The sequence below is a fragment of the Hemitrygon akajei genome, chromosome 1 (genome assembly GCF_048418815.1).
Source record: "Hemitrygon akajei chromosome 1, sHemAka1.3, whole genome shotgun sequence".
Taxonomy (NCBI): domain Eukaryota; kingdom Metazoa; phylum Chordata; class Chondrichthyes; order Myliobatiformes; family Dasyatidae; genus Hemitrygon; species Hemitrygon akajei.
Genome location: NC_133124.1, coordinates 70,614,476 through 70,627,305, shown reverse-complemented (window position 1 = coordinate 70,627,305; position 12,830 = coordinate 70,614,476). Strand labels below are relative to the sequence as shown.

At 48.0% G+C, this 12,830-nt stretch overlaps 1 protein-coding gene across 4 annotated transcripts in view; it reads left to right on the top strand.

The window, feature by feature from the left end:
- The window catches only part of LOC140727678 (SWI/SNF-related matrix-associated actin-dependent regulator of chromatin subfamily D member 3-like), a 93,658-nt gene that overhangs the window by 65,209 nt on the left and 15,619 nt on the right, over positions 1–12,830 (top strand). For all 4 annotated transcript variants that reach the window (XM_073045324.1, XM_073045342.1, XM_073045334.1 and 1 more), the window contains 3 exons: positions 689–790; positions 1,284–1,445; positions 12,225–12,322. In XM_073045324.1, coding sequence (XP_072901425.1) covers positions 689–790; positions 1,284–1,445; positions 12,225–12,322 — 362 coding nt within the window. The remainder of the gene's footprint in view (positions 1–688; positions 791–1,283; positions 1,446–12,224; positions 12,323–12,830) is intronic.

The window sequence follows — 12,830 nt, the reverse complement described above, 5'->3', positions numbered from 1 at the left end:
AAACCCAAGGCTTTACACCCATGGTGATAAACACGGACGATGCTGGAGACAACAGATCTCAGATCTGAATATCCGACAGTACAGCACAGAAAAGACACTTCAGCCCACAATGTCTGTGCTAAGCATGAGCCCTGATTAAACTAAATCCTGTCTGCTTGTATGTGATCTCCATCGTTCCTTTCCTGACATACTTACGTGCTTATCTAATAATGTATTAAACACCACCAACGTAGCTGCCTCTACCACTGCCCCAGTATCCTGTTCTAGATACCCACCACGCTCTGTAATAAAAACTTACCCCACACATCTCATCTCCTTTAGACTACCCCTCTGACCTTAAATGCATATCTAGGAGTTGACATTTCTACCCTGACTGTCTCCTCTGTCTCTGACTCTTATAATGTTATAAACTTTAATCAGGTCCCCCCTCAGCCTCCAATGCTCCAGGGAAAAGTGAACAAGTTTGTCCACGCTCTCCTTATAGATCACGCCTCTAATCCCGGCAGCATCTTGGTCAACCTTTCCTGCTCCCTCTCCGAGGTGTACTGACCAGGCAGCATCCGGGTAGGGTGCGAAGCTTCCTGCGGTTGAATGTCCCCTCCTGTCACCGGACCCAAACCATGGGGTGTGGTGGGGTTGTCGGTTTGATGGGGAGGGGGGTTACCTCACTATGTTGCTCTCTGTGCAGTGGCACCGGACGCCCAGCACCCAGGAGACTGATGGCTTCCAGGTGAAGAGGCCGGGAGACGTCAGTGTCCGCTGCACTCTGCTGCTAATGCTGGATTACCAGGTGGGGCCTTGGGTGAGGGTCGGGGCCTGTTGAGGTCTGTGGGATCAGTGGGCTGGGTCTGTGGAGTTGTGAGAGCGTGGGGCCTGTGGGTGGTGGGGAGGGATTCACAAATCACAGTGGGATGATGGTAACAGGTTTGTGGGTGTTGCAGTTTGCTGAGGGGGTGGGAAGACAAGGTTTGGGTGGCGGTGTTGTTGTGTGTGAGTAGTGGGTGATGACAGCATCATGTAATGCAGGTGATTGCTGAGGGATGGGCTGGGTAGGTGACAGGTTTGTTGTGTGAAGGATATGATGAGGTGAGTGTGACAAGGGTGAGTGAGAAAGGGACTGGGTGATAAAGGTAGGTGGGTGGCGGCTGGTGGATGGAGAAGTGTGTGACGCGGGTGGGTGCTGGGAGTGGCTGCAGAGAATAGGGGACAGGGATCCTGGGTGCAAGGGGTGGGTTCTGGGGGTGCTGGGTAATTCACTTGGTTAACTCCTCCCACCCTTGCAGCCCACCCAGTTTAAGCTGGATCCCCGCTTGGCCCGACTGCTGGGGATTCACACCCAGACACGATCGGCCATCGTCCAGGCCCTCTGGCAGTACATCAAAACCAACAAACTGCAAGACTCCCATGACAAGGAGTACATCAGCTGTGACAAGTACTTCCAGCAGGTAACTCCCACCACACTCCATCAGGGGCTGAGGGGGGTGTGGTGACTCTGGAAGTTTGAGAGAAGCAAAAGGGAGGGTAAGTGTACAGTGAGGGACTTCAGGTTGTGCTGAGAGGAAGGTTGTTCTACAGCTGAGCAGAAGCCCCTTGGGAGGAAGGAACACCCAGGGTGTTCCTTGCACTCTATCCTCACAGCGGATTTGGGGAGGGTGTGGGTGAAGATGCTGGGTTCAATCCTACCGAATAAATCTCAACCTGACAATGTAATACACAGAGTGAAACTCCCTCCACACTGTCCCATCACACACACATGGGGTCAGACACAGAGTGAAGCTCCCTCCACACTGTCCCATCACACACACATGGGGTCAGACAGAGTGAAACTCCCTCCACACTGTCCCATCACACACACATGGGGTCAGACACAGAGTGAAACTCCCTCCACACTGTCCCATCACACACACATGGGGTCAGACACAGAGTGAAACTCCCTCCACACTGTCCTATCACACACTTTCAGGGTCAGACACAGAGTGAAGCTCTCTCCACACCATCACATCACACACTTCCAGGGTCAGGCACAAAATGAAACTCCCTCCACACTGTCCCATCACACACACATGGGGTCAGACACAGAATGAATCTCCCTCCACACCGTCCCATCACACATTCCCGGGGTCAGACACAGAGTGAAACTCCCTCCACACTGTCCCATCACACACACATGGGATCAGACACAGAGTGAAGCTCCCTCCACACTGTCCCATCACACACACATGGGGTCAGGCAAAGTGAAACTCCCTCCACACTGTCCCATCACACACACATGGGGTCAGACAGAGTGAAGCTCCCTCCACACTGTCCCATCACACACACACGGGGTCAGACACAGAGTGAAGCTCCCTCCACACTGTCCCATCACACACACATGGGGTCAGACACAGAGTGAAGCTCCCTCCACACTGTCCCATCACACACACATGGCGTCAGACAGAGTGAAGCTCCCTCCACACTGTCCCATCACACACACACGGGGTCAGACACAGAGTGAAGCTCCCTCCACACTGTCCCATCACACACACATGGGGTCAGACACAGAGTGAAGCTCCCTCCACACTGTCCCATCACACACACATGGGGTCAGACAGAGTGAAACTCCCTCCACACTGTCCCATCACACACACATGGGGTCAGACACAGAGTGAAACTCCCTCCACACTGTCCCATCACACACACATGGGGTCAGACACAGAGTGAAACTCCCTCCACACTGTCCTATCACACACTTTCAGGGTCAGACACAGAGTGAAGCTCTCTCCACACCATCACATCACACACTTCCAGGGTCAGGCACAAAATGAAACTCCCTCCACACTGTCCCATCACACACACATGGGGTCAGACACAGAATGAATCTCCCTCCACACCGTCCCATCACACATTCCCGGGGTCAGACACAGAGTGAAACTCCCTCCACACTGTCCCATCACACACACATGGGGTCAGACACAGAGTGAAGCTCCCTCCACACTGTCCCATCACACACACATGGGGTCAGGCACAAAGTGAAACTCCCTCCACACTGTCCCATCACACACACACGGCGTCAGACAGAGTGAAGCTCCCTCCACACTGTCCCATCACACACACATGGGGTCAGACACAGAGTGAAGCTCCCTCCACACTGTCCCATCACACACACACGGGGTCAGACACAGAGTGAAGCTCCCTCCACACTGTCCCATCACACACACATGGGGTCAGACACAGAGTGAAGCTCCCTCCACACTGTCCCATCACACACACATGGGGTCAGACACAGAGTGAAGCTCCCTCCACACTGTCCCATCACACACACACGGGGTCAGACACAGAGTGAAGCTCCCTCCACACTGTCCCATCACACACACACGGGGTCAGACACAGAGTGAAGCTCCCTCCACACTGTCCCATCACACACACACGGGGTCAGACACAGAGTGAAGCTCCCTCCACACTGTCCCATCACACACACATGGGGTCAGACACAGAGTGAAGCTCCCTCCACGCCATCACATCACACACTCCCGGGGTCAGGCACAAAGTGAAACTCCCTCCACACTGTCCCATCACACACACATGGGGTCAGACAGAGTGAAGCTCCCTCCACACTGTCCTATCACACACTTTCAGGGTCAGACACAGAGTGAAGCTCTCTCCACACCATCACATCACACACTTCCAGGGTCAGGCACAAAATGAAACTCCCTCCACACTGTCCCATCACACACACATGGGGTCAGACACAGAATGAATCTCCCTCCACACTGTCCCATCACACACACATGGGGTCAGGCACAAAGTGAAACTCCCTCCACACTGTCCCATCACACACACACGGGGTCAGACAGAGTGAAGCTCCCTCCACACTGTCCCATCACACACACACGGGGTAGACACAGAGTGAAGCTCCCTCCACACTGTCCCATCACACACACACGGGGTCAGGCACAGAGTGAAGCTCCCTCCACACTGTCCCATCACACACACACGGGGTCAGACACAGAGTGAAGCTCCCTCCACACTGTCCCATCACACACACATGGGGTCAGACACAGAGTGAAGCTCCCTCCACGCCATCACATCACACACTCCCGGGGTCAGGCACAAAGTGAAACTCCCTCCACACTGTCCCATCACACACACATGGGGTCAGACAGAGTGAAGCTCCCTCCACACTGTCCTATCACACACTTTCAGGGTCAGACACAGAGTGAAGCTCTCTCCACACCATCACATCACACACTCCCAGGGTCAGGCACAAAGTGAAACTCCCTCTACACTGTCCCATCACACACACTTGGGGTCAGACAGAGTGAAGCTCCCCTAATAATGATCCATCACATACTTCACAAAGTATGAGTTGACACGTCTGGGAAGAATAATAAGACGAGGATACACCCAGTACATGATAGGACCTTAAGGCATCACGGGGACCTTGATGTACAGGTCCAAGGACCTCAAGGTTGCACAGATAGATCAAGTGGTGAAGGTGGTGTACAAGATCTTCATTATCTGGGGCATAAATTATTGGGGAGTTTCTGTACCGATCTGTCAGACATCAGTCGGGTTAGGTTACTGTCTGCCGTTTTGGTCCCCACATTATGGAAAGGACATGATTGCACAGAGAGGGTGCAGAGGAATCCGTCAGATGTTACCTGGGATAAAGGAGAGACTGGTGAGGAGGCTATGGGTGGGGACCTGATGGAGGTCTCAGTCTGAAATGTCAGCTCTTCATCCACGTGCAAATTGGCACAGGGTTAAGAAGATTAGGGAGTTAAGTGCATGGCTCAAGGATTAGTGTAGGAGAAGTAGGTTTGAATTCATGGGAAACTGGCACCAGAATTGGGGAAGGAGGGAACTGTTCCACTGGGATGGGCTCTGCCTGAACCGTGATGGGACCTCTATCCTAGTGAATCGCATTACTAGGGTTGTGAATAGGGCTTGAAACTAAATAGTAGGGGAGTGGTTTCAACAGATTGGAGAAGTATGGATAAAGTAGAAGAGAAAAGTGTGGATAAAGATAAAGTAAAAGCAGAAGTTAAAAAAGAGAAAGTAAGGGTGGAGTGAAGAAAAGTCAAATGCATAAGAGACAAAGATTACTAGATCCTAAAGGCACAATGAGTGTAAGGGGATTTTAACTGAATGCCCATAGTATTCGTAGCCTGTGAACTTGTGGCACAAATCAGTATAAAGGGGTATGATTTAGTGGCCATTACAGAAATGTGGTGCAGGGTGGAGAGGATTGGAATTAAATATCCAAGGATATCAGGTTATACGGAAGGATAGGCAGGAAGGTAAGGGAGGTGGGGTAGCTGTCCTAATTAAGGATAAGATCAGAGCGATAGTGAGAGATGATATAAGGTCTAAGAGGCAGAATGTTGAATCCATCTGGGTACAGATTAGGAATAGTAAAGGGAAAAAAAATCACTGGTGGGAGTTGTCTATCGGCCACCAAATAATAACATGACAGTGGCCCAGGCAATAAACAGAGAAATATCTGAGGCATATAAGAATGGAACAACAGTTATTGTGGGGGATGTTAACTTGCATTTAGATTGGGTGAATTAAGTTGGTCGAGGCAGTCTTGAGGAGGACTTCATAGAATGCATCCGTGATGACATTTTTGGACAGCATGTTACTGAACCTACAAGGGAATGTGCTATTTTAGATCTGGTCCTGTGCAGTGAGACAGGTAAAATTAGCAATCTTGTAGATAGGGATCCTCTTGGAAAGAGTGATTACAGTATGACTGAGTTTCTCTTACAAATGCAGTAGTTCAATCTAAAACCATTATTATGCCTAAACAAGGGAGACTACAATGGGATGAGAGAGGAGTTGGATCGGGTAGACTTGGAACACAGGCTCTATGGTGGGACAGTTGAGGTGCAGTGGAAGACTTAGAAATAATTTTTTCACGGTGCTCAACAGAAGTATATTCCAGTTAAAAGCAAGGACAGTAATGATGGGGAGAGCCAGCCTTGGATAATTAAGGAAATAAAGGAAGGCATCAAACTAAAAGCTCGTGTGTACAAAGTCACCAAGAGCAGTGGGGAAACTGGAAGACTGGAAAAACTTTAAAAAGCAACAAAGAACCACAAAGCAAGCAATAAATAAAGAGAATATAGATTATGAAAATAAACTAGCACAAAATATAAAAACGGATAGAAGTTTTTATCATTATATAAAGTGGAAAGGGGTGAATGTAGGTCCCTTGGAGGATGAGAGGGGGGAGTTGATATTGGGCATTGAGGAAATGGTCAAGGCTTTGAAGGACTTGTGTCAGTTTTCACGGTGGAGGGTTTGTCTAACATACCAAAGAGAGATGTTATAGATGTTGTAGATGCGATGGGAGGTGAGGACCTCAGTACAATAGCTATCACCAAAGAGGTTGTGCTGAGCAAACTTGTGGGCCTGAAAATAGACAAGTCCCCTGGTCCTGATGGAATGCATCCCCGAGTACTGAAAGAAATGGCAGAGGTTATAGTTGAGGCTTTGGTGATAATTTACCAAAATTCTCTGGACTCTGAGCAGGAAATCTGGAAGGAAATGGATCAATCAGCAGATGCACCATGGATTCAGCAAAGGCAGATCCTGTTTGACAGATTTACCGGAGTTCTTTGAGGATATAACAAGCACATTGAATAGAGAGGAACAGTTGGATGTTATTTACCTGGATTTCCAGAAAGCATTCAATAAGGTGCCACATAAAAGACTTTTCCATAAGATAAGGATGCATAGAGTTGGGAGTGATGTATTTGCATGGATAGAGAATTGGTTTACCAACAGAAGGCAGAGAGTTCAAATACATGGGTGTTACTCTGGTTGACAATCAGTGGTGAGTGGTGTGCCACAGGGTCGGTGCTGGGCCCACAACTGTTCACGATACACATTAACGATCTGGAAGAGGGGACTGAGTGTAGTGTATCTAAGTTTGCTGATAAAACTAAACTGAGTGGGAAAGCAAATTTTGCAGAAGATACAGAGAGTCTGCAAAGCGATAGGCTACGTGAGTGGGCAAGGGTCTGGCAGATGGAGTACAATGTTGGCAAATGTGAGGTCATCCACTTTGGAAGGAAAAATGGAAGATCAGATTATTATATAAATGGTAAAAAATTGCAGCATGCTGCTGTACAGAGGGACTTGGGAGTGCTTGTGCCTGAATCACAAAAGGTTGGTTTGCAGGTGCAGCAGGCTATCAAGAAGGCAGATGGAATGTTGGCCATCATTGCTAGAGGAAATGAATTGAAGAACAGGGAGGTTATGCTGCAACTGTACAGGGTACTGATGAGGCTGCACCTGGAGTACTGCGTGCAGTTCTGGTCTCCTTACTTGGAGAAGGATATACTGGGTTTGGAGGCAGTGCAGAGGAGGTTGCCAGGTTAATTCCAGAGATGAGGGGGTTAGACTATGAGGAGAGATTGAGTCTCCTGGGACAGTACTTGCTGGAATTCAGAAGGATGAGAGGAGATCGTATAGAAACATATAAAAATTATGATAGATAAGATAGAGGCAGGAAAGCTGTTTCCACTGGTAGGTGAGACTAGAACTAGGGGACGTAGTCTCAACATTTGGGGGAATAAATTTAGGATGGAGATGAGGGGAAACTGCTTTTCCCAAAGAGTGGTGAATCTGGAGTTCTCTGCCCAATGACGCAGTACAGGCTACCTCAGTAAATATATTTAAGTCAAGGTTGGATAGATTTTTGCATAGTAGGAGAATTAAGGGTTGTGGGGAAAAGCAGGTAGGTGGGGTTGAATCCATGGCCAGATCAGCCACAACCTTATTGAATGGCAGAGCAGGCTCGATGGGTGAGATGGCCTACTCCTGCTCCTATTTCTTATGTTCTCTATCGATGTTGCCTGATCTACTGAGTTCCTCCTGCATTTTGTGTGTGTCTCCACTCTTTCTCTTTAAACCCCTTGTCACATCACTCCAAAAAATCTGTCTATCAGGAGCTACCTGTGTTCATGCCCTTGGGATTGATCCACCTGATGTCACAGTTATGCAGCATAGAAACAGGCCCGTCAGCCCAAAACAATAATCCAGCTGAGTTGCCTATCTGAGCTGGTCCCTATTTTCTACATTTGGCCCATATTTCTGCAAAACCTTCCTATCCATGTAGCTGTCCAACTGTTTTTAACTGTTGATATTGTACCTGCCTCAACCATTTCTTATGGCCGCCTGTTCAATATATCCACCAACCTCTTTGTGGGAAATCCTGCTGCTCAGTTCCCCTATAGATCTTTCCTCTCTCACATTAAACCTCTGTCCTCGAGTTTTAGATTCTTCTACCCTGGGAAAAACATTGATCATTTACATTATCTATGTTCCTCATGATTTTATAAACCTCTACAAGGTCACCCCTCAGTTGCCTTCGCTCAGGAAGAACAGTTTCCAGCCTGCCTAACCTCTCCCTAAAACTCAAGCCCTTCAGGTCCAGCAACATCTTTGTGAAGGCTCCTCCTTTTTGATGTTAATGTTCTGAAACTTCACTGTCTTTCCCCCTCCCCCACAGTGAATTCTCTACCTTGAATGTCCTCCTGAGTGAACAGAGATGAGAATTCAATTAAGCCCCCAACCCCTTTACCCACCCACCAGTCTTCTAACTCCACACCACAGATTACCACTGTGGTTCCTGGTAGGTCTTCCACCTTCCCTGCTTATCCTCTTGACCTTTGGGATTTATGTTAATCTTGTCTGCCAGTAACATTTTGTGGCCTCTGATGCCCTTCTAGTTTCTTCCTGGTGTACCTCCTCCCTGCTCTGTTTTCCTGAAAGGCCTCCCCAGTTCGATTCTCTGTATCACCTTGTGCTTCCTTACATCCTGGGTTTCTTGGACTTACTGTTTGTACCTTTCGCCCTTACAAGAACATGTTGTCCCTGAACTCTCTATTTCACTGTTAAATGACTCCCACTTACTGGATATAGAACTAACTGCGTTATCCCTCTTGTTCCTTCCCGCCTGTTACCAATATGTTACATCAAAGCTCTTCATTTAACCTTTTGTGAGGCACTTTGTTCAAAGTCAAAATAGAGTTTATTGTCATCTGCACAAGTAATGTACTTACCACCACACCACAGGCTCATAGCATCAGATAAGCAACATTAAACGAAACATAAATGTAGATTATACAGTTTTTTTTACAAGAAAACATAGAACAAAAAGAAACAAAGTCGACTTTAGCTCAAGACACACAAAATGCTGGTGGAACACAGCAGGCCAGGCAGCATCTATAGGAAGAAGTACTGTCAACGTTTCGGGTCAAGACCCTTCGTCAGGACTAACTGAAAAAAGAGATAGTAAGAGTTTTGAAAGTGGGAGGGGGAGGGGAGACCAGAAATGATAGGAGAAGACAGGAGGGGGAGGGGTGAAGCTAAGAGCTGGGAAGTTGATTGGCAAAAGGGATACAAGGCTGGAGAAGGGGGGAGTATCATAGGATGGAAGGCCTTGGAAGAAAGAAAGGGGGAGGGGAGCACCAGCGGAAGATGGAGAACAGGCAAGGAGTTATTGTGAGAAAGAAAAATTAAAAATTAGGGATGGGGTAATTAGGGATGCCATACCGTCTACCCAGACGGTATATAATATAAAGTCCACCAGAGAAAGCAGGATCTCCCAGTGGCCGCACATTTTAATTCCACGGCCCATTCCCATTCTGATATGTCTATCCATGGCCTCCTCTACTGTCAAAATGAAGCCACACTCAGGTTGGAGGAACAACATCTTATATTCTGTCCAGGTAGCCTCCAACCTGATGGCATGAACATTGATTTCTCTAACTTCCGTTAATGCCCCTCCTCCCCTTCTTACCCCATCCCTAATTTTTAATTTTTCTTTCTCTCTCACAATAACTCCTTGCCTGTTCTTCATCTTCCTCTGGTGCTCCCCTTCCCCTTTCTTCCTTCCAAGGCCTTCCATCCTATGATACTCCCCCTTCTCCAGCCTTGTATCCCTTTTGCCAATCAACTTCCCAGCTCTTAGCTTCACCCCTCCCCCTCCTGTCTTCTCCTATCATTTCTGGTCTCCCCTCCCCCTCCCACTTTCAAAGCTTTTACTATTTCTTTTTTCAGTTAGTCCTGACGAAGGGTTTCGGCCCGAAACGTTGACAGTGCTTCTTCCTATAGATGCTGCCTGGCCTGCTGCATTCCACCAGCATTTTGTTTGTGTTGCTTGAATTTCCAGCATTTGCAGATTTTCTTGTGTTTTCGATTTTAGCTGAAATGGTCAAAGTGGTCATAGTGCTGCTAAGCGGTTTTGCCAGTTGGTTCTAGAACTGAATGGTTGAAGGAAAGTACAGTCGGCCCTCCTTATCCGCGGGGGATTGGTTCCGAGACCCCCTGCAGATACCAAAAAATGCAGATGCTCAAGTCCCTTATTTAACCTGTCTCAGTGCGGTGGTCTTTAGGACCCACAGGAACCCCGGACTTTATTTAACATGCTCAGTGCGGTGGGCATTAGGACCTGGCAGTGCAGTTCTGAATCCGCGGTGTTTCTGTTCACGAAAATAATCACCATCACGATTGAAAATAAGGTGGAAGTAATAAAGCGATTGGAAAGAGGTAAAACGCCATCGGTCATTGGAAAAGTGTTAGGCTACAACCGGTCAACGATCGGAACAATTTTAATGGAGCATGTGAAAGGCCCCGCCCCGATGAAAGCTACAATTATTACTAAGCAACGCAGTAGTTTAATTATTGAAATACGTATGTTTCTTAAGTGTTTTATATGCATAGAAAGGTAAAATATGTACTATATTCTAAGAAAAACGTTTGACTAACTGACGCTAAATAATACCGGATGTACCTGTTCCGACTTCAAATCCGACTTAAAGATGGACTTGGGAACGAAACTCATTCATAACCCAGGGACTGCCTGTACTTTTAAGTCATTTCTAGATTACTTATAATACCTAATACAATGTAAATGCTATGTAAATAGTTGTTATACTGTGTTGTTTAGGGAATAATGACAAGAAAAAATAGTCTGTACATGCTCAAACAACGAGTGCTGGAGAGAGAATCTTCGGGTTTTCCTGATCCGCGGTTGGTTGAATCCACGCATGCGGAATCCGCGGATAAGGCAGGCCGACAGTAGCTGTTCTGGATCCTTGTGGTGTGGGTCTTCAGGCTTCTGTACCTCCTGCAAAAAAATGGTATGGGCATGTTGGTGGGGATCTTTGATGATGAATATTGCCTCCTGTAGATACTCCCAGTGGTGGGGAGGGACGTGCCGACGATGTACTGGGCTGAGTCCACTAGTCTCTGCATCGTCTGGCACTCCCGTGCATTTGAATTGCCGTACCAATCCACAATGCAAAGTCAAGATGCTTTCAGCGGTACATCTGTAGAAGTTTGCTAGCATGTTCAGTGACAAGCCCGCAGAAAGTAGAGATGTTGGCTTGCATCTATGTGCTACCTATCTGTACTATCCCTTCTCACTGCTTCCTGTCTGTTACCACTCCTCTCTCCAAACTAATATATTACATCCAACACGGTGAGCTCTTCACTTAACCTTTTGTGAGCTACTTGGTTCAAACCAAACAATCAGATTAAACTAGAAAAGGTTCATCAGAGTGATGCCAGGACTGGAGGGCTTGTGTTACAAGGAGAGGCTGGATCGGCTGTGTTCCCTGGAGTGAAGGAGACTGAAGGGAAACATGATAAAGGTTAGCAAAGTTATAAGGGTAGGGTAGACAGCCAGAATCTATTTCCCATGGATGATGCAGATACAATAACAATATGCAACAGACACCTGGTTAGGAAAGGTTTATAATGATACAGGCCAAATGTAGGCAATTGGGACTAGCTTGGTGGGCACCATTTTTGGAACAGTTTGGCCAAAGAGCCTGAATTCTTTACTGTATAACTTGATAGTAGGGGTGTCTAAAACAAGAGGCATAAGGTGAGAGGGAACAGGTTTAAAAAGGATCTGAGAGTACGTTTTACATAATGCGTAGTTGGTATTTGGAATGAGCTGCCAGAGGAGGTGGTGGTGGCACGAACATAACAACTAGACAGTACCTGAATGAGCAGGGCAAAGAGGAAAGTGGAAGCAGTGTAGGTATGATGTTCAGCTCAGACACAGTGGTCAGTAAAACTTGGCCGTGAATCTCGGCATGAGGCCAACATGCCCGTCCTTTCCAACACATTCTCTGGTGTGGATACACGCTATCCTGTACACTCATCTCAGTGGCTCCTCCATGTCAATTCCTCACTTGATCATTTCTCCATCCTTCCTGCAGATATTCGACTGCCCGAGGCTAAAGTTCTCCGAGATTCCTCAACGGCTGACCAACCTGCTGCTTCCGCCTGACCCCATCATCATCAACCACCTCATCAGGTAGGAAACACTCCCTTGCCTTTGTATCTGCCCACTATCTCCCCTCCCTTCCACCCCTCCTCCACTTCACTGACCACCCCCTACCTCAGAGTCTCCCTGCCTGCCCACTATCTCCCCTCCCTTCCACCCCTCCTCCACTTCACTGACCACCCCCTACCTCAGAGTCTCCCTGCCTGCCCACTATCTCCCCTCTCTTCCACCCCTCCTCCACTTCACTGACAACCCCCTACTTCAGAGTCTCCCTGCCTGTCCACCATCTACCCTCTCTTCCACCCCTCCTCTTCTTCACTGACCACCCTCTACCTCAGCGTCTCCTCACTTGTTCATGATCTCCCCTCCCTCCCTTTCCACCACCCCCACCTTTGTGTCCATGTGTACATGACCTCAGGCTCCTGGGGTCAGCAGCATTATCCCCAATTAGGTCATGGAATCCTGGAACTGTCCACTGGCCCTTAGCCCTTATTACCTCCTTATACACCCCCAGCCCCTGTGCCTTCTCCTGCATGCA